Source organism: Dipodomys spectabilis, unplaced genomic scaffold (genome assembly GCF_019054845.1).
Source record: "Dipodomys spectabilis isolate Male_0828 unplaced genomic scaffold, ASM1905484v1 ptg000002l, whole genome shotgun sequence".
NCBI classification, from domain to species: domain Eukaryota; kingdom Metazoa; phylum Chordata; class Mammalia; order Rodentia; family Heteromyidae; genus Dipodomys; species Dipodomys spectabilis.
The window spans coordinates 105,801-130,193 of NW_024870679.1; the positions used below are offsets into that span (position 1 = coordinate 105,801).

Genomic DNA, 24,393 nt, shown 5'->3' on the forward strand with positions numbered 1-24,393 from the left:
GACTAAATGTTTTTAGCCTTCTTTGTGAGTGAAGAGAGAATTTTGTCAAACAGAGTGTGAGCAGAGTTATTATGCAATGATGAATCATCTAAGAGATGTCCTTGAAAAAAGGTAGCCTAGCTTTCCCTTACTGATAAGATGGAACCTCTGACAATGAGCTGTTTTGGCCAGGAGTTGTTATGTTCAAAATTTAGGGGATGAGGAGGGCTGGCGGACATGGAGAAGAATGAAGGAAGGATGATGTTGCTCAAGATGCATTGTCCTCACAAACTGACATGTTGAATTGAAACCCAACTGTATACCAATTGAAAGATAATAAAAAGTATTTAAAATAAATTAATTTTGTAAAAAGAACTTAGCACACATTCTACAAGTGAGATTGTACTTGCTCCTGGGGTTGCCACTAGGGCTATATTCTATTTATTAATCTTTCATTCTTTCTTCTACTTCTTTTTTCTTGGGGGGGTGGTGCAGGTTAACATGGCATCAGGATCCACTGTGATGGCCCCCATTTGTCTAGTGGAAAATGAGAAAGAGCAGCTGATGGTGAACCCCAAAGCAGTCAAGGTTCTTGAAGCGATTACACAGCCTGTGGTGGTGGTGGCCATTGTAGGAAAGTATCATACAGGAAAATCCTACCTGATGAACCGCCTGGCAAGACACAACCAAGGTGAGGGTTTTCTTAGGACAGGAGCCATTTTCTGGGATCATTGATAATGCATGATAATCCTGCTTGTTATACCAGCAAGAAGAATCTGACTCCTGCTGAGGGAAAAACTTGCAATCTTTATTAAGATTGACATGAAAGCTTATCATTTTAAATCCATACTCATAATATCTCAACCTACTCCTGTAAAAAACAGGAATTTTCCTTATTCTGTTTAATGACCTACAACAATAGTATTCTGGTGCAATCCAATCATACCTTCTCAGTTCCTTTGATTATTTCCTTCCTCCCACTGACATAATTTCATTAGGACTATAGAATCAATGCAGATGTCACCCAGTATGCTTTGTTTATGAAAGTGAAATAAAGGAAGATTGTGAGATATAAGGAAAGCAGTAAGAATTGCACTTTCTAGAAAAAAATGATGCTTCATAGTTTTTACTAACTTTATAAGGCCTATAAACCATATAAATAATGTAGAAAAATTGTTTCCCATACTGTCATGTGTATATCTTATTTTGTTAAACGCATGGTGATGTTTGTGATTTTTACTTATTTTTAAATTTTATTATCTTCAAGTCTTTGCACAAAGACGTTATCATTCAACACAGCAGTTCATGATTGCAGTGCATCTTGATCAGTGTGGGTGATTTCCTTAAATAAGGTCATTTTATTTGCTATTGTTTGATTTCCAGAGAAACTATTGCTAGTTCTATCAATCCTTTGCCTATGAAGGCTCCCTTCATTATATTTTATATCTTCTCTTCTAGCTCATTATTTTGAAAGACAGACTCTCACAGAATGATATTTTCAGAACGTAAAACACACCTATATTAATATTTTTCTCTTTGGTTGCAGTTTTCCAGCTGGGCAGTACAGTGAGGCCTCAAACAAAAGGCATCTGTATGTAGTGTGTGACTCACCCAACAAAACCAAATTTCACCTTGGTCCTTCTGGACACTGAAGGTCTCGGTGATGTGGAGAAGGTAAAGCAAAATCATGGAGAATTCTCCTTTGGTTGTATTTCTTAACTTACCATATGTCACCTTAATTAAATTTCCACTGTTAAATTCAATTCCTACAACTACAAATCCAGTTATGAACTAAGGCTAAATTTTCTCTTTGCATTACTCTGATATACCCTAATATTTTGATGAATTATTATTCTTTTTAAAAACTTTCCTGCTTTTTCTCACTTTGTTTTTTGGAATTGGTCACTGGGTCTACCCATTCTTTGTTCTTTTATTAGTCCTGGGCATCAAAATCAGGCTTTTGTACATCCTAGACAGTGTTTTACCAATGTGCTAAATCCTTAATCTAGTATAGACATCTTAATGTGAAATGGTAGTGACATTAAATTCTACCTCAGATACAGGGAGCATGTACATGTGCTATCGGAGATCTTCCGTAAGGAAAAATTTTCCTCTACACTGTCAGCTGCTCATTTATTTAGTCATTCATATCAGCATAAAAGAAAGTCTATTTATGCTTTGTTTTATGCTTCTCAGGAAGGTATTGGTTATTGGACAAAGTAGCGCCTTGCACACATACTAGTTATATGCTTACCACTGAGCTGGACTATGGTCCCTATACCTTGTTTTTGCTTTGTTGCATCTTTGGATATTGAGAGTTCTTTCAGTTTGTTGTCCTTGTTATGGTGAAATATTCTCCGCAGCTGAGAATATGTACAATGTAGTAAATACTCACTAAAGATACCAATTCTAAGTCCCTAATCTACAATCTATAGATCCATCAGTAAAAGGTAAGGACCTAGTTCAGGAGCCAACACACATTTTGTATAACCAGTACAGGTGCTATAGATGTCCAAAAGTGGACATATAACCCAACTATATAGGTCAGATGCTATTTCCTAGGAGTATGGACTCTCACTTATGAGGCCAAGAGTACTTTGAATCTAATACCATAGTATAAATTGCTTTTGTCTAGAATTACTCACTTCCTTTGTAATTTGGTGAGAGTTGAGTAGTACATAGTTCCATTTTTCTGTACTTCAGCGTCCATCTCATCCTTATTTCTGCTTTATCTTTCAGCCTTTTGCACATGCTCACTGCTTCAGCCAAATAATATGACTATGTGATACATATGTATGACTTATACTTTATAATATTTCTCAGTTGTCTACTATTGGTTTTACAATGTGTGTGATCTTTTAATCTCTACTTACACATTCTGTCAGCTTTTAAAATAAATGAAGCACATTGAAACAACAGCTATTATTCCAGTGAGACACTCACATGTGTGAAGCTGCAAAGCATTTTTCCCTATTTACTAAAATGGTCAATTTTCTCTCACACGATAAAATTTTAGTGTATTATTGGCATAGATGATCATCTTGGATACATATATGCATATAGATGCATATATGTTGCATTTGTTTATATACATTAAATATGATCACATATAGTTGCTGTAGAGATTATTTTATGCACATTGACAATATCATTCACTCTAAGGAAACCAAGGCCTGAGAAATGTCACTATTAATGAAAAGCAAGTATAAACTAAGGATATTTTCATAAACTTTGTCTTCATTGTGTTCTCTATTTGAACTGTAGTCCTAAATGAACAATAAATGAAAGAATGAAACAAGTAGACTTCTCTGTCCCTTGCTCTCATGTGCTTTCTAGTGTGATCCTAAGAATGACTCGTGGATCTTTGCCTTGTCCATTCTACTCAGCAGCACCTTTGTCTACAACAGCATGAGAACCATCAACCAGCAAGCCCTGGAGCAGCTGCAGTATCCTTCCTGGAAAAGAATAGTCATCTTGTATTGAGTTTAGGAAAATGGCAACTAACCCTGTTTCTACAAGTGACTCAGTTTTCCTGGTTGAGGATGGATACATTACAGAAAATGGAATGCTATCAATGGGTTTGTTGGTAAGATCTGAAACTTGTTTATGATGTATGGTGCTTTTCATTCCTTAGCTAAGACAGCTATGTTACTGAACTAACAGAGCTAATCAAGGCAAAGTTCACTAAGAAGTCTGATGAAATGGATAACTCTGACGAATTTGTGAGTTTCTTTCCAGACTTTGTTTGGGTTGTTAGGGATTTCATTCTGGAGCTGAAGTTAGATGACCAGCCCATCACAGAGGATGAATATCTAGAGAATGCCTTAAAGCTTATTCAAGGTAGCAGAGGGAGGCTCGGGAAGGGGAAAGGTTCAGTAGGTTTATGGTATATACTAAGCCCTTTTAATCCACATTGGATGTGCATGCTTATTTGAGATTGGTTTGTGCTACAATATGATACACTAATTTTTGAAAGGTGACTAATTAGTTTTAAAAAATACTACTCTTTAAAAAATTACATGGTTTACTCTTAAAAATTACATTTAAAAAATGTAATGTCAATTTCCACATTATAGTCCTCTAGTATCATTTATGACAACAATTCTCATATCTAAAAAAGTTAAATATATTTCAATAGACAATTTTATTAAACACTACATGTAAGCCAATGTTTTACAGAATTCGACAATTCTCATAGATGATATGTCATAGAACTTGAAGTTTCAAAATAAAAACCAACAATTCTTTCTAATATGTTGTACCTGAACATTTGAAATAACATGTTGTAGTGAAGTAGTTCATCAACAGAACCATATACAAATATAATACTCACAAAATATGTTTTAGAAAATGTTTTGGTTTTTCATCTGAACAATTAGTAAGTCCACAGACACTTCTATGCTTGTTCAAGCATTATCGCTTGAAACTTTTCAAGTGGAATATAAAATCACTAGAATGGGCACAAATACTGAACCAAATTATTTAAGGCCCATTAACATTATGAAAAATTATGCCTATTATAATCCATCCTATAATGTTGAAAAGTCCAATTATTAATTTTGGGTTTTTTGTTTGTTTGTTTGTTTTTTGTTGGTCGTGGGGATTGAACTCGGCCTGGGCATTGTCCCTGAGCTCTTCAGCTCAAGCGTAGTGCTCTACAACTTAAGCCACAGCTCTACTTCCTAGTAAGTTTTTAAAATAAGTGCTTTATATGACAAAATTTAAATTGGGTTAGTATAGAATTACATGTAATAAAATTGGTCAATTTTAAATCAAATTGGTTACCACCTTGTATTTTACTAGTATGTGGCTCATTGATGTTCCTCAATCGAAGAATATTGTACAGTGAATACTTAAGAAAGAGACCTGATATTTCTTTTAAATAAGGCTGTCAATCTTTTATTTACGTTCCCAATAATACCACTCTCTTCATTTGTCACCCTTATACTTAAGGAATTTTATATTTCACCGTTGTTAAATGTACATATTATCAAAGTGGACTGTTTGAGGCACTTGAAAAAAATATCAATATTTTTAGATATTATTTTATTCAGTCTTTCAACATTTATTGATCAATTCTTTTTTATTTTCATACGTTTTTATTGTACAATTACTGTATAGAGCAATTACAGTTACATGAGTAACGTAATGAATACATTTCCTATCAGGCATTGTTGCCTTCTCCTTTTTTTTCCCCCTACCATCCCTTCCCTCCCACCTCCACAACAACACTCATCTACCTCTCCACTCCCCACCCCGCCTAAATTGTAAAGTTTGTTTTTCAACATAGTGTCTTGTACAATGTGGTTTTTATTTTCTTGCTATTGTTTCTAACATATTTATAATGTACCATGTAATTTTTTTTTGCATGTTCTTGCCCCACAGTATAACCACTGTTCTCACTGTATTTGATGTCCGTGCTCTGCATCTTGTATGTACACTTCTCTAATTTGAGGAGGGGATGGGAAAAAACAAAATGCTTATTGATCATTGCTCTAGTTTTTCACATTGTCTCTGTAAAGCCTAAGAGAGTAATTTAGAGAATGAAGAGATATCCATAATACATCTAACTTAATTTTATTCTTTAAAATTTTCAGTGAAAGTAGTCTTTAAGCAATTTGTGGTATGTACTTATACTTGTGAGTGTGTATACATATGCACAAATATATGTATTTGTATATTTATAACAGCTTTTCTGTTTTGACTTGAATATTATGCATCTCCTTTCTAGTATTTTTCCAGTAGCATCTTACCCTTTGCTGGTATAAATTTATTTTATGTCTTAGATTTCATTTCTGACAAAGATACAATAGAATAAGGAAACTGCTTCTAACCATTTTGCTTCACTACTCACTAGTTAAATTCTTAACTCAGGAGAGTTTTGCCAGAACTAGGGATACTAATCAATTTCCTCCTTTTGTGGACTGATAAATGTCTAGTCTTCAGTTACTTGTTTCCTTTTGCCTCTGTGCACAAGGTTGGTTTGCAATGAAGTATCATTTTAAGGAGATTTTAAGACAGTGAAGTAAAAATCTCTGGCAATGAAAATACTCATCCCCTTGCCTGATGGCTACCCTTCCAATGATAAATTTTTCCCTTTTACTTTTTTATTGTAAATGTTCAAAATGTGTTATTGAATTTGTGTGTTGTCTATAGACAAGTATCTTAATTTTTCTTAAAGATCAACTTTCATTTATAACTGTTACAATTAGGGCTCGCTACTCTATATTATTCATATATGACTTCATTTTTCACTGACAGTTTGTTATATCCATTATGTCTTTTTTTCTTTTCCTTATATTTTATTTTTTATTGTGAAAATTTATTGTGGAAGTACGGGGGGGTTACAATTACATGAGCAAGGCATTGAGTACATTCCTTATCAAGCATTGTTGCCTCCTCCTTTGCTTCCCGTTCCCATCCCTTCCCCTTTCCCCTCTCCCCACAGCCCCACACCACCCCCAATAACTAGTATATGACTGAGAGAAGCAGAACTGTCAGACAAGCTGATGTTAGATGAAATGAACCCCAAAATAAGGATTCAATTTTTTTTCTTTCTTGCGATTGTTTCTAACACATTTATAAGATGATTTCTTTGTTCCTTTGTATGTCCCTCCACCATGGTATAACCCCTGCTTTCACTGTATTCCTTTTATTTTTTATAGGCATGAATCCAAAAATTCAAAATGCCAACTTGACTAGGGAGTGCATTAGGCATTTCTTTCCAAAGCGCAAATGTTTTGTCTTTGATTGACCTACAAAAAAAAAGGAAATCTTAATTCACATTGAAGACTTGCCAGAAGACCAGCTGGATTGCGATTTCCAAGTGCAATCCAAAAACTTTTGCTCCTACATCTTTGCCAATGCAAAACCCAAGAACTTGAGAGAGGGAATTATTGTCACTGGGAAACGTGAGTCTTCTTTGCTCCTGGATTTACCTCTCTTCTTAATTCCCTTAAGTAATGCTTTGATTACATTTTTGCATTTGTTAAGGTTATAGAAAAATAGTAGTTCATGCTTCATATAATTTCATCTTTTCTAATTATTGTTTGTCTACATGCAGCTTTATTGAGATCGAATATATCTTAAGAAATTATTACACTGATCATATAAGAGCCGACTGATGCTAAAGATTAATTCCTGTGTTTTAGATTAAGTCACTTGGGAAGTGTTCTGTATGCATAGAAAAATGTTTTGTGAATTTAAACTAGTTATGAAGCATATAAGATGCCAAGTTCCTAAAGGGTCATTAGGAGTTTAAAATCAGAATTCAGTTAAAGTCTAGCTACAAAAGTGGCCTCAGAACGTGGACAACATGCACACATGATGTTAAGTTCTGTCATAATGTTCTTAAATTAACATGCAGATTTTCATTCATATTTAGAATTGGATCCCAAAAGTTAGACAATTTATTTCATTTGTAAACTTCATTCATTTTGTCTGTGTAATCTGCTCTTGTTTTTAACTTTATATGGAATTCTCTAGACAGAATACATTGATCATATAGGTGGTTATTAGTGATTTAAATTATAATGTCTGGGCTGGGAAGGTGGCTCAGTCGTACAGCGCCTGCCATGCATGCAGAGGCCCTGGGTTCAATTCCTCAGCACTACATAAGCAAAAAGAAAAAAGTCGGGAGTGGCCCTGTGGCTCAAGTGGTAGAGTGCTAGCCTTGTGCTGAAGAGCTGAAGGACAGAGCCCAGGCACATTGGTCAGGCCCCACGAATGGACCCCCCCAAAAAAAGATTTAGAATTTGTCAATTAAGAGCCTGAAAGAAAAAATAAAATAGGAAAAAGCAGTGTTGCCAGAAGAAGTAGACTTTGTCAAATAGGATTAAGGAATTTCATATCAGCTACTCAGGAGTCAGTGATTGGGAAGATAACAAATTAAAGTTATCTAGGGCAAAAAATTAGCAAGAAACTACCTCAATCAGTAAATAGGCATGTTGGCTTGTGCCTGTTAACAAAAATATGCAGAAAGCATAAAAAGGTGGCTCACAATTCATGATAGCACAGGTATATACAAAGGATGCTATCCTTAAAATAATATCAGAAGCAAAAGTGGGGCTAGGAATGTGGTGTAGTGGTAGAGTGCTTGCCTAGCATGCATGAAGCCTCGGTTTGATTCCTCAATACAATATAACAGAAAAAGGCAGAAGTAGCGCTGTGGCTCAAGAGGCAGAGTGCTAGCCTTGAGCCAAAGAAGTTCAGGGACAGCGCCCTGGCCCCGAGTTCAAGCCACAGGACTGGATAAAAAGCAAAAAGTGTTGGTGGTGTGATTCTATTCATTTAGCACTTGCTTAGTAAGCTCAAAGCCATGAGTTCAAGCCATGATATCACCAAAAAAGGGTGAAAGTTTTTTAAAGTCTTAATGTTTTTCAGAATGTTAATTTTAGAATGAAATAAAAGTGTAGCTTGACGTTTATCCTTAAATTATTGGGCTCATTCAGGACTGGGGACTCTGGTGGAGACTTATGTCAGTGCTCTCAACAGTGGAGCAGTGCCATGTTTGGAAAACGCTGTGACTACCCTGGCCCAGCGTGAGAACTCAGCAGCTGTGCAGAAGGCAGCCGACCACTACAGCCAGCACATGGCTCAGCAATTGAGGCTCCCCACTGAGGACCTCCAGGAGCTGTTGGATGTGCATACAGCCTGTGAGAGAGAAGCCATCGCAGTCTTCATGGAGTTATCATTCAAGGATGACAAGAGGGAGTTTCAAAAGGATCTAATGGTACAATGTCTGCTCCTGATCTGTCTTTCCTGACATCTTAACCTTTTGAGACAATGCTTATGCTCATCATTTTAATCCTATTGATCATTTCCTGTGTGTATTTTTAGAAGCCTGGAATTTTATGAGTGTGAGCATTCCTACAGGCTGATGGGTACCAGACATTTATCTTTATTGTTGCATAACAAATTACAATAGGCTGGCAAGTAAAAAACCCAGGCACCAGTGACTCATACATTAATCCTACCTCCTCAGAAGACTGAGATCTGAGATCATTGTTCAAAGCCAATCTGGGTAGGAAAGCCCATTATCCTCTTATCTTCAATTAAACAGCGAAAGTATAGAAGTGGAGATGTGACTCAAATGGTGCTAGCCTTGAGCAAAAAGCTCCGGAACAGAGCCCAGTCTCTGAGTTCAAGCCTCAGGAACAGCATTAAAAGAATCAAATGTGCATTTATATTTTTATCCCATACCATTGTATAAATATGACATATGGTTCTGTATATCATATATAATTATGTACTTATAACACACAGTTGCCATATATATATATATATATATATATATATATATATATATATATATATATATATATATAGTCCTGTTTATCATAGGTATTGTGTGTGGATGTGAGATAAGCCAACAAGTGCTCTGCTCAGGGTACCCAAATGAGGTCACAACTTCAGACTCTGCAATCAATTTTCTGTCAGGATAAAAGCACTTAACACTCTTATGTGCACATTGCAAGAATTAACAAATGGTTCCCAAACCATGAACATATGAGAAACTTCAGAAATATTGAAAACTTTTTTAATGCACTCCTTTTCATCCTTGCAACACACATCCTGAGCTTACTCTCCTTTTAGAAACATTCACTTGATATAGTTTCTTTTATGGCTATATTGTTGGTCATCACTGGGCTGTTGAAAGAATTGTGTGGGGCCTGCTACTGAATCCCATCATTTTACAGAGAATGAGCCTGGCTCTTAGAATGTACAGGGACTTACCAATATTACTCAGACAGTTTTCAGAAGTGGTAATGGCTCGGAAGTGGAGCCGTAGCTAAAGTGGTAGAGCGCTTGCCTTGAGTTGAAGAGCTGAGGGACAACACCCAGGCCCAGAGTTCAAGCCCCACGACCGACAAAAAAAAAAAAAAAACTATATAGAGCACTCAGAAGTGGTAATGGCTCCTTCCCCTGTCTCCATGTGCTCCGAGGCCTTCACTTTACTTCTTCCATGAAGATTCACCATAGAATTTCTTTCTAATGCCTTCATTGTACTGTCTTCCTATCGTCTTAACAGAACACCATAGAGAGAAAGAAAGAAGATTTCATTCTGCAGAATGAAGATGCATCTGGCAAATATTGCCAGAAGGAGCTGAAGAAAATTTCCCAGTCTTTAATGGAAAGAATTTCCAATGGCACATTCTCTATACCTGGAGGGCATAATTACTACTTGGAAGTCAAGAAAAAGGTTGAACAGGACTACAAGCTAGTGCCCAGGAAAGGGGTAAAGGTGAGGAATAAGGGGATGAATTGCAGTAGGTCAGAGAATCTCATTTATGTATTTAGTTGTTTATTTATTTATATTTTGTTAGTTGTGGGGCTTGAACTCTGGGTTTGGTCTCTGTCCCTGCCCTCTTCACCTCAAGGCAAGTGCTCTACCGCTTGAGCCACAGTGCCACTTCGAGTTTTTTAGTGGGTGTTTGGAGGTAAGGGTCTCATGGACTTCTCTGCCCTGGCTGACTTTGAACCGTGATCCTCAGAGTTCAGCCACCTGAGTACGTAGGATTACACACATGAGCCATCAGCACCTGCATGGGAATCTCATTATTAAAGAGCACAGAATCATTTGTGAGAAGAAAAATCTGCATTTTTCCTTCTATATCCACAATTAAATATTCTTCCATATACTTCCAGAAACTTCCAGATAGAGTAGGATTTTTTCATAGATCAAATTGTGCAAGTGTTTCTTAATTAAGTTGATGAGATTTAAAAATTAAATATACCCTTTGTTCTATTCACAAGAAACATAGTCTTGCCACAGATACAAATAGTAAATTGAATTTAACAAGATAAGGTATGTCATGCTGGCATGAACACAGAATAAAAAAATAATGGTGGGATTAATATGGTAGCAATATTAGTGTTAATAATGCTCACACATATTCAAAATCATATTTTATTTTTCATTTTGGGTTTTTTCTTTTGTTTAATTTAACACAAGGTGTTTCATGTAGCTTAAGGCTGGTTCCAACTCATATCATTTCCACTTCAGCTTCCACAATGCTATGATTAGAAGTATGCACCACTATGTCTCAATTTCGACACCCTATTTTGTATCATAAATACTCAAGGCTACTTGGACAACTATAATTTAAATTTCAGAAATATCTATAAATTGCTACTGTTATCCAAGTTTTGTAGTTGAGAAATATGAGGCAGAGTGAACCTAATAAGTTGTAAATTCCTAGAGCCTGTACTCAGGAAAACTGCTATGCAGTTCATAGGATAGCCATACAGAACTCTGGAGTTAGCTCAGGAAAGATTTCTCCAAGAGTAGAATGAAGATCAAGATGAATTATCAGAGGATTCCTTGTATTTTTTTTTATTGTAAAGATACTATACAGTGAGGTAATGAGTGAGGTAATGAGTACACTTCCTCTTGAACATTGTTACCCCCTCCATTGTTTCCCCCTACAATCCCCTCCCTTCCTCCCTTCCATGAGGTTCTTTTTTTTTAATTGTGATTAAGTGATTACATAATTTCCCGAATTTCACAGTATTGTGGAATAAGGATGCTCATTTAAAGTCACAAGTTCATTCTAACTTTCCTGGAACAAATTGTCTATCACAGTCTGTAACATATAACGATGTTCACATGTTATATACCATATATGTGATCAGCAGCATGGGGATATTTAGTAGTGGTTCAACCAGATGAGGGGGAGTTCTTTGTTTCTTAAGTCCTGTTAGTTTTGTCATATCTCCTAACATTTTGGATTTAGCATCCACTTATCAGGAAGACCATGTACCATTTGTCTCTTCGTTCTTGGCTTACCTCGCTCAACATGATTCCTTCTAGCTCCATCCATTTCCCTGCAAATGCCATTATTTTGTCATTTCTAATGGCTGCATAATATTCCATTGTGTATAGATACCACAATTTTTGGATCCATTCATCTGTGGTGGGGCATCTGGGTTGTTTCCATACCCTAGCTATTGTGAACAGTGCTGCAATAAACATGGAGGTTCACGTGTCCTTGTATATTGGTTCCTGTTGTTCAGGGTAGATGCCTAGAAGTGGTATGACTGGGTCATAAGGGAGGTCAATCTTTAGCTTTCTAAGGACCCTCCAGACTGCTTTCCAAAGTGGTTGTATAAGTGTACATTCCCACCAGCAGTGTAATAGGGTTCCTCTTTCTCCACATCCCCTCCAGCATTTGTCGTTGGCTGATTTGTGGATGTAGGACATTCTGACTGGGGTAAGGTGGTATCTCAGGGTTGTCTTTATTTGCATTTCCTTCACCACCAGGGATGATGAACATTTCCTCATGTGTTTCTTTGCCATTTTTATTTCTTCATTTGAGAAGTCCTTCTTTAATTCCCTTGCCCATTTAGTAATTGGTTTGCTAGGTTTGGGAGGGATTAATTTCTTGAGTTCCCTGTATATACAGGATGTTATCCCCTTGTCTGATATATTGCTGGTAAATATTTTTTCCCAATTAGTTTGTTGTCTTTCTAGCTTAGTTGCATAGATTTAGCTGTGCAGAAGCTTTTTATTTTAAGGTAGTCCCATTTGTCGAGTCTCTCTTGTTGTGACCCTGGGACTCTGTTCAGGAAGTTCCTTCCTGTGCCTATTAGTTCAAGTGTCTCTCCTACTCTGTCCTGCAGTAGTTTCAGAGATTCAGGTTTAATGTTAAGGTCTTTAATCAATTTGAGTTAATGTTGGTGCATGGTGATGGGCTGGGGTCCACTTTTAGTTTTCTGCATGTGGCCTCCCAGTTTTCCCAGCACCAGTGGTTGAAGAGGCTGTGTTTCTTCCATTGTATGTCTTTGGCTTCTTTGTCGAATATCAGCTGGCTATGGGCCTGTGGATTTATTTCCAGATCTTCTATTCTGTTCCATTGGTCTTCGGATCTGTTTTTGTGCCAGTACCATGCTGTCTTTGTTATTATAGCTCTGTAGTAGAGTTTGAAGTTCGGCATGGATAGCCCTCCCACATTGTCTTTATCCCCTAGAATTGTTTTGGCTATTCTAGGTCTTTTGTTGTTCCATATGAATTTTTGGACTGTTTTCTGTTTTTCAGTGATGTACGTCATTCGGATTTTAATAGGAATTGCATTGAATTTGTATATTAGTTTTGGAAGTATTACCATCTTTACTATATTAAGTTGGCCTATCCAGGAGCATGGGAGGTCTTTCCATTTCCTAGTGTCTTCTGCAATTTCTTTCTTTAACTTGTTATAGTTCTCATTAAATAGTTCTTTTACATCTTTGGTTAGGTTAATTCCTAAATATTTTATTTTTTGGGAGGTTATTGTGAATGGGGTTGCTCCCTTTATTTCCCTCTCTTCTTGTACATTGTCAGTGTACAGGAAGGCAACTGATTTTTGTGGGTTTATTTTGTATCCTGCTATTTGCCGAAGTGATTTATGATTTCTAAGAGTTTGGGGATGGAGTTTTTGGGATCGTGAAGGTATAGTATCATGTTGTCTTCCAAAAGGGATAGTTGAACTTCTTCTTTCACTATGCAGATCCCTTTAATGTCTTTTTCTTGCCTTATTGCCCTGGCTAAGGTTTCCAGGATTATATTGAAGAGGAGGGGAGACAGTGGGCATCCTTGCCTTGTTCCTGATTTTAGGAGAATTGGTTGTAGCTTTTCCCCATTAAGTATAATATTAGCTATTGGTCTGTCATAAATGGCTTTTATTGTTTTTAGAAATGTTCCTTCTATTCCTATTTTCTCCAGAGCTTTTAGCATGAATAAATGTTGAATTTTATCAAAGGCCTTTTCTGCATCTGTGGCAATAATCATGTGTTTCTTGACCTTGGCTCTGTTGATATGTTGGATTACATTTATTGACTTAGGTATGTTAAACCATCCCTGTGTCTCTGGGATGAAGCCTACCTGGTCATAGTGTATAATTTTTTTTATGTGTTTCTGGATTCTGTTAGCTAGAATCTTGTTAAGGATCTTTGCATGTGTGTTCATCAAGGAAATTGGCCTGTACTTCTCCTTTTTGGTTGGGTCTTTGCCTGGTTTGGAGATGAGTGTGATATTGGCTTCGTAGAATGAGTTTGGGATAGCTCCTTCCTTCTCTGTTTCTCTGAAGAGTTTGAGGAGTATGGGTTTTAGTTCTTGTTTAAAGGTCTTATAGAATTCTGCTGTGAATCCATCTGGTCCTAGGCTTTTTTTTTGTTGGAAGACTTTTGATAGCTTCCTGTATCTCGTTATAGGATATTGGCTTATTTAATTGGTTAACTTCTTTGCTCAGTTTTGGCAACTTGTATTTCTCTAAAAATGCATACATTTCTGCCAGATTTTCTTCCTTTACAGAGTATAGCTTTTGAAAGTAGTCTGTTAGAATTGTTTGGATATCTTGGGTAGGTATTGTGATGTTTCCTGTTGCATCCCTAATCCTATTAATATGGGTTTCCTCTCTTCTTTTTTTAATTAATCTAGCCAATGGGCCATCAATTTTGTTTATTTTTTCAAAGAACCAGCTTTTTTTTTTTGTTTATTTTGGTTATGCTTTTCTGATTTTCTAATTGGTTAATCTCTGCTCTTAATTTGGTTATCTGGCTTCGTCTAGCAACTTTAGCTCCCATTTTTTCTTGTTTTTCTAGCTGTTTTAATTGCAACATGAGATTATTTACTTGGTCTGTCTCCATTCTCTTGATGTGGGCACTAAGGGCAATAAATTTGCCCCTCAGGACTACTTTTGCTGTGTCCCACAAGTTTCTTTGTGAGGTGTTTTCATTTTCATTGAGTTGTAGGAAATGCTTTATTTCTTCTCTGATCTCTTCCGTTACCCAGGCATTGTTAAGGAGTGTGCTGTTCAATTTCCATGTATTAGAGAAATTTCTGCAGTATGCTTTGTTACTGAGAGCTACCTTGATTCCACTGTGGTCAGATAGGATACAGGGGATTATGTCGATCCCTTTGTATTTTTTTAAGTTCCTTGCATGAACTATGATATGGTCTATTTTGGAGAAAGTTCCCTGAGCTGCTGAGAAGAATGTGTACTGTGTTGTTTTAGGGTGAAATACTCGGTAGATGTCAGTTAATTCCGCTTGAAGTATGGCCTCACTTAATTCGGTAGCTTCTTTGCCAGTCCTCTGGATGGTAGATGTGTCCTTTGGTGAGAGTGGTGTGTTAAAGTCTCCTAGTATTATCATATTGAGATCTATTTTATTCTGTAAGTTTGAGAGCATTTGTTTAACATATCTGGGTGCACCAATATTTGGGGCATATAAGTTGATGATGGTTATATCCTCCTCATGGATTGTTCCCTGTATTAATATGTAGTGTCCATCCTTGTCTTTCTGTACTGATTTTAATGAAAAGTTTATTTTGTCAGATATCAGGATAGCTACACCTGCTTTCTTACTGGGGGCATTTGATTGGTAGATCCTTTTCCACCCCTTCACTCTGAGTTTGTTTGTATGTTTGGCTCAGAGGTGGGTCTCTTGAAGGCAACAGGTGGATGGGTCTTGTTTTCTGATCCAGTCCTCAGTTCGTTTTCTTTTAATTGGCGAATTCAGCCCATTTATATTAAGAGAAAGTACAGAGAGATGCATTGTTGTCCCTGCCACTCCGTTTTCCTAAGTTTTTCTTCTTTCCTTTCCTCCTGTGCTTGCTCAGTTAGACTTTGAGTAATGCCTGTTTGGGGCAGGTGCCAGTTCCTGGTTGCTTTCTTCAGGTTGTGTCCCCCCTCTTAGAATTCTTTGTAATGCTGGCTTAATGTTTATGTATTCATTTAGTATTTCTTTGCTATTAAAAGTTTTCAGTTCTCCATCGAATGTGAATGCTAGCTTTGCCGGATATATCACTCTGGGTTGGCAGTTATTGGCTTTCAGGGCTTGTATGGTGCTTTCCCAGGCTTTTCTTGCATTCATTGTTTGTGTGGAGAGATCTGCAGTGATTCTAATTTTTTTCCCGTTGTATTATAGCTCCTTCTTCATTTTTGCTGCATGCAGGATTGTTTCCTTATTATTCAGATCTATCATTTTTACTATAATGTGTCTAGAAGTGTTTCTCCTGGGATCTTGCTTGTTGGGTGTTCTGTACACTTCCGTAGTGTAGTTAAGATGGTCCTTTTTGAGGTGGGGAAAATTTTCATTGATTATCTTGTTAAATATTTGTTGCATTCCCTTGTTCTGGAATTCCTCACCCTCCTCCACTCTGATTATGGGAAGGTTAAATTTCTTGGCATTATCTGCTTGCGCTTGAATTTCCCTTTGGTTTAATTTGAGTGATTTTTCCATATCTGTCACTTTTTGGTCCAAGTGGTGTATTCTGTCTTCTGTATCTGACACTCTACCTTCCATTTCATTCACTCTGTTGACTGTGGCTTCTATTGTGGTTTGCATGGAGGAAATGGATCCCTTTATGGATTCAATGTTGGTTCTCAGAGTACTGATCTCAGTATGTATTACCTCTAGTTTGGCGTTTATCTCACTTCTTACTGAGGTTTGTGCAGCTTCTATTTTTGCATCCAACTTTTGTTTGATATCCTGTATCTCTTTTGATAGTTCATCCTTGTGCTCTTTCAATTTCTGATCAATTTCTCACTTTATTTCTTGAGTCATTGCCTCCAGCAACCCTTGGATGTAGCTTTTGTCCTCCATTCCTGCTTTGCTCCCACTGGGGCTCTCCCCTGCGTGGCTGCTGGCTTTTGAGGTGAGCTTGCTGTCCTGGGTGGTGGTAAACCTTGTGATTTTTCTCTGTGATTTTCGCATCAGGGTTCAGGAGACTGCTCTTCAATTTTGTTTTGGTGTGTCTGTCTTTGCTTGGTTGCTGATTCTGTATTGGTAGAATCTGTGCCTGATCTGTTGGGAGCCTATTTCCAGCTGCTATTCTGACCTACTTAGGATTCTCAGCTCTCTGCTGTAGATTGCTGGCCATTCCCGCCTTTGAAAAGGTTGAGCAGCCTAGACTGCTTGTGTTTGCTCCTACGGGTGCTCTGGGGAAGATCAGATGCTCTGGATGCACTCTCCCAAATACTGGAGTCTGCTATGGGCTCCTGATGTGTTTTTGTTTGTTTTGGACTGGTTGTGGGCTTGAACTCTAGGTTTGGGTGCTGTCCCTCAGCTCTTCAGCTCAAGGCTGGCACCCTACCATTTGAGCCACAGCACCACTTCTGACCCTTTTTGCTTTTGTGATGCTGAGGAATCAGATCCAGGGCCTCATGCCTCCACGACTATCACTCTACTGCAAGGATTCCTTGTATTTTAAATTAAAAAATACAGGTATCTTGGTAGAAGAATAGAATGTAGGGATATATTTTTAATTTTGTGGTACTGGGTTTTGAACCTAGGGATTCCTACTTGCTGAGGTAGTGTGCTGTCATTGGACCCACGCTTTTAGTTTGGCTCTCTGCTGGTTATTTTGGAGAAAGTGACTCATGGATTTTTCTGTCTGGGCTTGTTGCAAATGAGGATGTCCTGTATCTCAGTATCTGACTAGTTATGATTTGTAATCATGAGCCACCAGTGTCCAGATAAAGAGTATACACTGTAGGTACATATAAATCTCATTGATATCCTGGAATAGCAATGGATTTCTCTGTTGCAAAAGAAAAAAAAGACTTGAATTGGGTGCTGGTGTCTCATGCCTATAATCCTAGCAAGTACACACACATACATACATACAAACACACATATATATGTGTATGTATATATATATATATATGCATAATCTCAGCAGGCTGAGATCTGAGGATAGCCACCAAAAAAATATGTGTTACTGTTATCTCCAATTAACCACCAGAAGACTAGAAGTAGCACTGTGGTTCAAAATGGTAGAGTGCGAGTTTTGAGCACAAAGATCAGGAACTACAGCCAGGCTGTTAGTTCAAACCCCACAATAAATGAAAAAAAGGCTGGAGTGCTAGGGCAGAGGCTGGTATAAAATGTTTCTAAGCACTACAAGAGAGATTGGCATTGCTATTATGGTTCCAGAAGGAACAGACACAGAGGAATCTTGAAGACAATTGAAACTTTACAGGATTTAGAGAGAAATAATTTCTGCAACAAAAGAATAAACTTTTGTTGTTTGACATATTCCACATGTTTATTGGTCTCCTAGGCAAATGAGGTTCTCCAGATCTTCCTCAGTACCAGGATGCTATAGAAAAATCGATCCTACACTCAGACAAAGCTCTTACTGATGGAATGAAGGCCATAGCAGGTACTGGGGAAGGTAACACTTTCAGAAGAGGGGGTTGGTTCCTGAAAACCTTAACTGATGGACATGAGGATCTTTATGAAAGGGGCTTCCTGTTCTACACTGGAATGTACAAGATGCTAAATCTGAAAAATAAGAGGTCAGTTCTAGTCATAGCCAGTGTGGCAACACATTTCCATGTCATTCTCACATGTGCCTGAGTTTGATTGTTGGAAAAATTCAGAGACACTTTGGGTTCTGATCCCAGTGGCTTAGGGTTAAGGCTTGATTCTTGTTGTTTTCTTCTCTAAAACCAATGTGGAATAGCTCAGCGGGCTGCAAAGGAAGCAGCTGAGAAAGAGCTGGAGGTGCTAAGACAGGAACAGAAGAAGCAGCAGCAAAAAATGGAGCCCCAAGAGAAAAGCTACAAGGAAAATATGGCCCAACTACAGGAGAAGATGGAAAGGGAAAGAGAGAATCTGATCAGAGATCAGGAAAAGAAGCTGGAACACAAGCTGAAGTTGAGTCTGGATGGGGCCTGAGATATATCACAAGGATACTTGTGAGCTTGCCTTTGCCAGCTCCTCCCACCTTCCTGAGAGAATTGCAGGGAGCTAGGAGCACATATGTTCTTACTACCCATGAATCAGTAGGAAATATTAGACAAATGTGTCAAAGAACACTGTGGTCCTGGAGTGTGGGTAAAGAGAGACAGAGACAGAGAGAGAGAGACAGGGACATCCTTAGCTACAAGGGTTGTTAAGGGAAAACTCTTGATATTCAGGAAGTTTTAATTTCAGGGTTTACTTTTTCATTTTGTAGATTCAAGAAGAAATGCTTAAAGAAGGATTTAAAAATAAATATGAAGTTATTGGTACAGAAATACATCAACTGAGAAAGAATATTAAAACAACCAAGAAAATGAAGCTACGGTTTCAAAACGTATTAGATGGCTGGGAGATGTGCTTCTCATATCAGCACCACAACCACATGCTAAGTTAGTTGGTGCTTTTTTAAAATGGATACCCTACACAATGAAATAGACTACAAATTTCTTTTAAGAATTAATAAAGAAGTCCATTCTTTTGTCTGAATCTTAATTTCAAGTTGATATCATGCTATTTTTTAAAAGGTCAAAACAACAAGAGGACACAGGAATGGAGGGATGATGAGCAAATGCAGTCATTATATTTAACATACATTATATTAAAAATGAACAATGTAATTTTGGGTAGGGACCAGAGGAATAAATAGGGAGAAAGTGAAGAAAGGGAAAACATTACCCAAGAACTCTTGTACTCATAACCTGAGTTATAGAACTATGACACATTTGAACAACTCTTTAATAACAACAATAAAAATTGAGTTTATAAATAATAAAAACAAAAATATATATACTATTAATTATCTCAATAGAAATGAAAAAAGTAACTTGAATATATTAAGGCTTGCTGTACAATACCTGAACATAATATCATTCATATTAGTGTAACTAATAAGCTGATTAGAAAACATACTGAAAGAAAATACTAGCCTATGTAAATATCAAAATTAATGATAATAAAAATTTTTAAGTAAAAAGTTGCTCCTAAAAAGGTACATGAAGTCCTGTAGAATAAAAATCAGAAAAACTCTTTAAATTATTACTAAAATATTAATTTTAGATTGATAGGATCAAAATGTAGATGATTCCTTAATCAATATGCCAATATACTGTGATTCAAAGAAATATGTAACACAAATTTTCTGGAACTATATTTTAATATTTATATATCAGATTACAAATATTAAAATTCCCTCGAGAAGCAAAAACCAAAATTCAAGATGAACCCCAAGAATTGTGTACTCAAAAGTGGTGAGTGAAGGGGACATGGGGTAGATTAATGAACAGAAGAAGAGAGGGAGAATGCAGTCAAGAATGTAATGTATAACCACAAAATTAAAAAGAATAAGAGAAGGGGGGAGTAAAAAAAGGAGGATGAGAAAAGGATAAGAATAAGAGGGTGACATTGATCAAGATATATTTTGTTCAGAAACTGCTCCTTTGTACAACTACTTAAACATAATAATAAAAAGAAAAAGTATGAACAAAACAACCAAGGAAATTCTAGAAAATGAAAAGATGGATCAATTAGAGAGCAAAAGCTCCAACCATCTTGTAGAGTCCAACCCATAAATAGCATAATGACACCAGCCCCTGAATATTTTCATTGGGGTAAAAAACAAAATCTAGGAGTATAGGTATTGTAGAATCATGTATGCAATGAATTTCAAATTTTATTTGTCCACAACCAATATAAAAATCTCTCTATCTTGTGAGTGTGTGTGTGTGTGTGTGTGTGTGTGTGTGTGTGTGTGAATGTATAAATAACCACACTATGGAGAGGCTTCAAAAAAGAAATCTACAGAGTTATGTCATTAGATAATTAAATAAGGATAGTAATTTTTAAAATCAGTGCTATAAAGAACATCCACCTTGAAATAATGGAGCAAATATGTAAGAAGGAATTGAAGTTTCATTGCAAATGAGCTGTACAAAACAAATTTCTGAGATGCCAGTGCCCACTATAGAGCAGACAGGAATAACAGATTTGGTTCTGATTTGACCCTGGGTTGGCAAAGATTTGGAGGAACAGGAATTACTTTCTCATTGCTAGTGAAAGTGGTAATGTGATGTACACTTGTATTTTAAAGGGTTAAATGCAGAAGCCTGTGCTCCATTTCAGAATTATGTGGTAAATTGCCCCTGTGCCAACATACATACAAAGGCATATGTTTTCTGGCAGACATTTGGATATACCTGTCAGTCAGGTATTAGTATGGTTCTCCTGCCATGTATATGTTTAGTATGATACTGACTTATTACTTAGTCAAAAAGAAATAAAGATGAGAACAGAAAACAAAAATTAGTAAACATTTTCAGGATTGAAATAATCCCACTACAGGATGGACTATTAATGCTGTGGAAAACGGCGCCAGTCAGTTCAACAGGAACAGTGTTGCTATCACTAACACCGAAGAAGCACAGGTCTGCATCCTGATCTTTCTTTCCATATGTATTCTGTATAAAGCCTGGGATGATGACTACAAATGGTTTTCAAATTCCAACCCCATTTGTATAAAGTTAGTGAATTAGAAGAAATCCTTCTCTTCAGGTCCAACTCAGAGATTTATGATCCCTCTCAGATGTTTTGCTGAGTACTTTGATGAACTAAACTTGTGTCCGTTGGATATGTTATTTTTGGATTCTAGGATTTTTCACACAGTACATCAACTTCTTTAAGTAACTCAGTTTTCATATCTAAATTGTGTCTTTTCCAGAGATTGTTCCTCTATATTCTCCTATTTCAAACCTTCTTGAAGTGGATGGGGTATCCTCCTTGCATGATCCTTAAAGTATGGTATCAGAAATTCTTTCTTGGAACTGTAAAAATGATACTACACATGCTTTGCTATCTCCTCTGCTATCACTTCATCCCATGCATTTGGTCTTGATCACTATTTATTTTTAATGCCTAGATACTCTTAAGAACATAGACACCAGGTATTCCAGAAAGCCTTTGAGGCAAGTACTCACTGAAAAGCCAGAAAAGAACTTGACAATAAAAGACAACTCTAGACCAATAAAGTACTTGCTAAACAAATTCAACAATACATCCAAAACATCATACACCATGCTCAACTTGGTTCCAGCTAAGCAAGATTGGTTCAACATATATAAATCAATAAACGTAATACAGAACATAAACCTGATTAATGACAAGAATCACAATCAGTAATTGATGCAAACAAGGCCTTTGAAAGAATTTGAAATCCTTTAATGATTTAAATTCAGAAGAAACTAGTAATAGGAGCGTTCTTTACCATAATAAAGGTTTTATGTGACAACCAACAGTCAATGTTATAGTAAATAGGGACAAATTAACTTATTTCTCACTTTCTTTTTTTGGCTGATCATGGGGCTTGAACTTAGCCTATTTCTTATAAAATCAAGAGTGAAACAAAAGTGTCCATCTCTCCACATTAATTACTATAATAAGAATTCTAAGCCAGAACAATAAGACAAGAGAAAGAGATAAAAAGGGATCAAAATAGGGAAAGAAGATGCCATATCATGCCTGTTTGAAGATCATATAATACTATACCAAAGGATTCTAAAGCTTCCACATGGTGGGAACCTTAGAATCCTGTGTCAGCTATGACTGGGTACAAGAAGTGTGATTGAATGGTATGTGGATGTAGAGAAAGGGTGATGCTATTGTGTGAATGAATTAAGAAAGTGTGATGCACAATTCAGCTATAATGAAGAATAAAATTACATAATTTGTAAAGAAGTGAATAGATTGGAAAAATGTCATATTAAGCAAAGTAGGAAAAAGTAGGCATATTTTCTTTTATATGTGGATGCTAGGCTTAAAAGATAAATATACATGTAAACACATAAAGATGATAAAAATGTAAATTCTGATTATATATACACATATACCCTTTAATCACTATACATATCTCTCACAGAATTTGTGAAGGACAATTAACATGCTAGTTCACAAAAGGAATATTAGTAAGTTGAAATTTGTTCGGTCTGAGATGTCAGGGAGAGTGAGTAGGTGAACACAGAGAGGGAACGATAGTGAATGTGGTCAAATGCTTAATGTTCAGGTGTGAAAATGGAACAGTGAATCTTCCTGAGATTGGTTTGCAAAGGAAGAATGCTGAGGAGAGAGAATTACAGAAGGCATGACTTTCACCAAGACATATTGTACACATAAATAGACCTATTAAAATAGAATCCCTTTGTACAACTAACAGGCTACTAAAAGGAAAACTGACTGAATAAAAACAGTTTATCATGTAATAGGGCCTAGTTTTATCTATCCTTATTGTCTTAGTTGCTCTTTGAGTTCTTAAAACACCTGATCTTTGCACATGCAACTGAATGAGCTGTCCCATGCCCTTTGGGGACTGACACTATGTATGCTCCAAACTTCTCTCACCTGTCACAGATATCCAACACTGAAAGGCCATCTCTGTCTCACAGCTGAAATAATTGTTATGTTTAAATGGCAAAGGAAGTGCTATAATCATGTGAACATCCCATTTCCATCATAAGTGTTCTTGCAGTTAAGGGTACTTCTTTGAAATAAAATGTAAGAGTCAGTTTGTAGTGGGAATGCTACAGGCTTGCAGAGTTTTCATGAAATGATGACTGTGTAGGTAATAAGAAAGAGAATGTGTATGTAAGGCAATGTTTATTGATATAGTAGCAATGTGGGAATCAGAAACATACAAAACTTGTTGGCTCTTTCAATGAACTTGATGTAAAACCAATAATTGGTTCTTAAAAGGCCTTGACATGTATGAAAGTTTGAAATATGTACTAAATGTTTTAAACACTCAAATAGTTTTTTTAGGCAGCTCTTGGAAAATCCTGTAAGAAGATGGCCTCATGATTGTTATTGCACATAATATTACAGTAAAAGGTCATTTCTTGCCTATGTCTGTTATCTATTTTGGCCTTTCCAAGACTTCCTCCATCAACTCCCTCTGTTTTTTTCTTAGTTTAGAAAAAATTTCATTTTTAGGTAACAATGCTGAAATGTAAAAGATATTTTCAGCAATCAGACACAAGTCGCACATGTCTCATCATTAACATCAACTGATTAAAAAGACGGTAGAAGATTTCACTACATTTTTATATATTGGAATCTTGAAGGTCAACTTCCCTTTGAATTAAAATTTAAGTAATTTTAGCAGAACTTTATTTCCATTTTTTCCAAAATGTGAATCAGTTCAATCATATTTTCATTATTAAAGCTGAACAAACACAAAAGTAACTGGACTACAGTACACAATGATAAACTTTAATAACATAAAAATACTTAAATGTAAGAATTCCCTTTTAAATGTAAAACATACACAATACAAAAAGAAGACACTAAAGTCTGATATATAGTAAGCACTTAATAATTTTTCACGTGAAACTCAAATTTATATCATCCCATGAAAACTTAAGGTAGAGCTCATCCTGTGTATTTTAAGTTTGCAAAAGACTCTCACGTGTAGTCTCTTTATATCTCTATTTATGCACAATTTTTATTGTAAAGCTGATATGCAGAGGGGTTACAGTTACTAAGTCAGGTAATGAGTACATTTCTTTTTGAACAGTGTCACCTCCTCCCTCATTTTCTCCCAGTTTCTCTCCTGCCAAACCTCTCTCCCCAAGTTGTATAGTGCATTTCCAACAGTGTCTACTGAGCATCACTGTTGAATTGCTTCACCCTTTGTCCTGCCATTTC

General features: G+C 36.5%; 1 protein-coding gene across 1 annotated transcript; it reads left to right on the plus strand.

Moving 5' to 3' along the window:
- The first annotated feature begins 478 nt into the window (after positions 1-478).
- LOC122108617 (guanylate-binding protein 4-like) lies at positions 479-22,838 on the plus strand. Its single transcript, XM_042680607.1, is given in 14 exon segments — positions 479-670; positions 1,526-1,653; positions 3,316-3,425; positions 3,623-3,819; positions 6,645-6,890; positions 8,430-8,710; positions 10,010-10,222; positions 18,020-18,056; positions 18,059-18,121; positions 18,425-18,618; positions 18,920-19,094; positions 20,792-20,908; positions 21,043-21,220; positions 22,757-22,838. Coding segments are annotated over 14 exon segments (2,211 nt in total). The 5' UTR covers positions 479-480.
- The last annotated feature ends 1,555 nt before the right edge of the window (positions 22,839-24,393 follow it).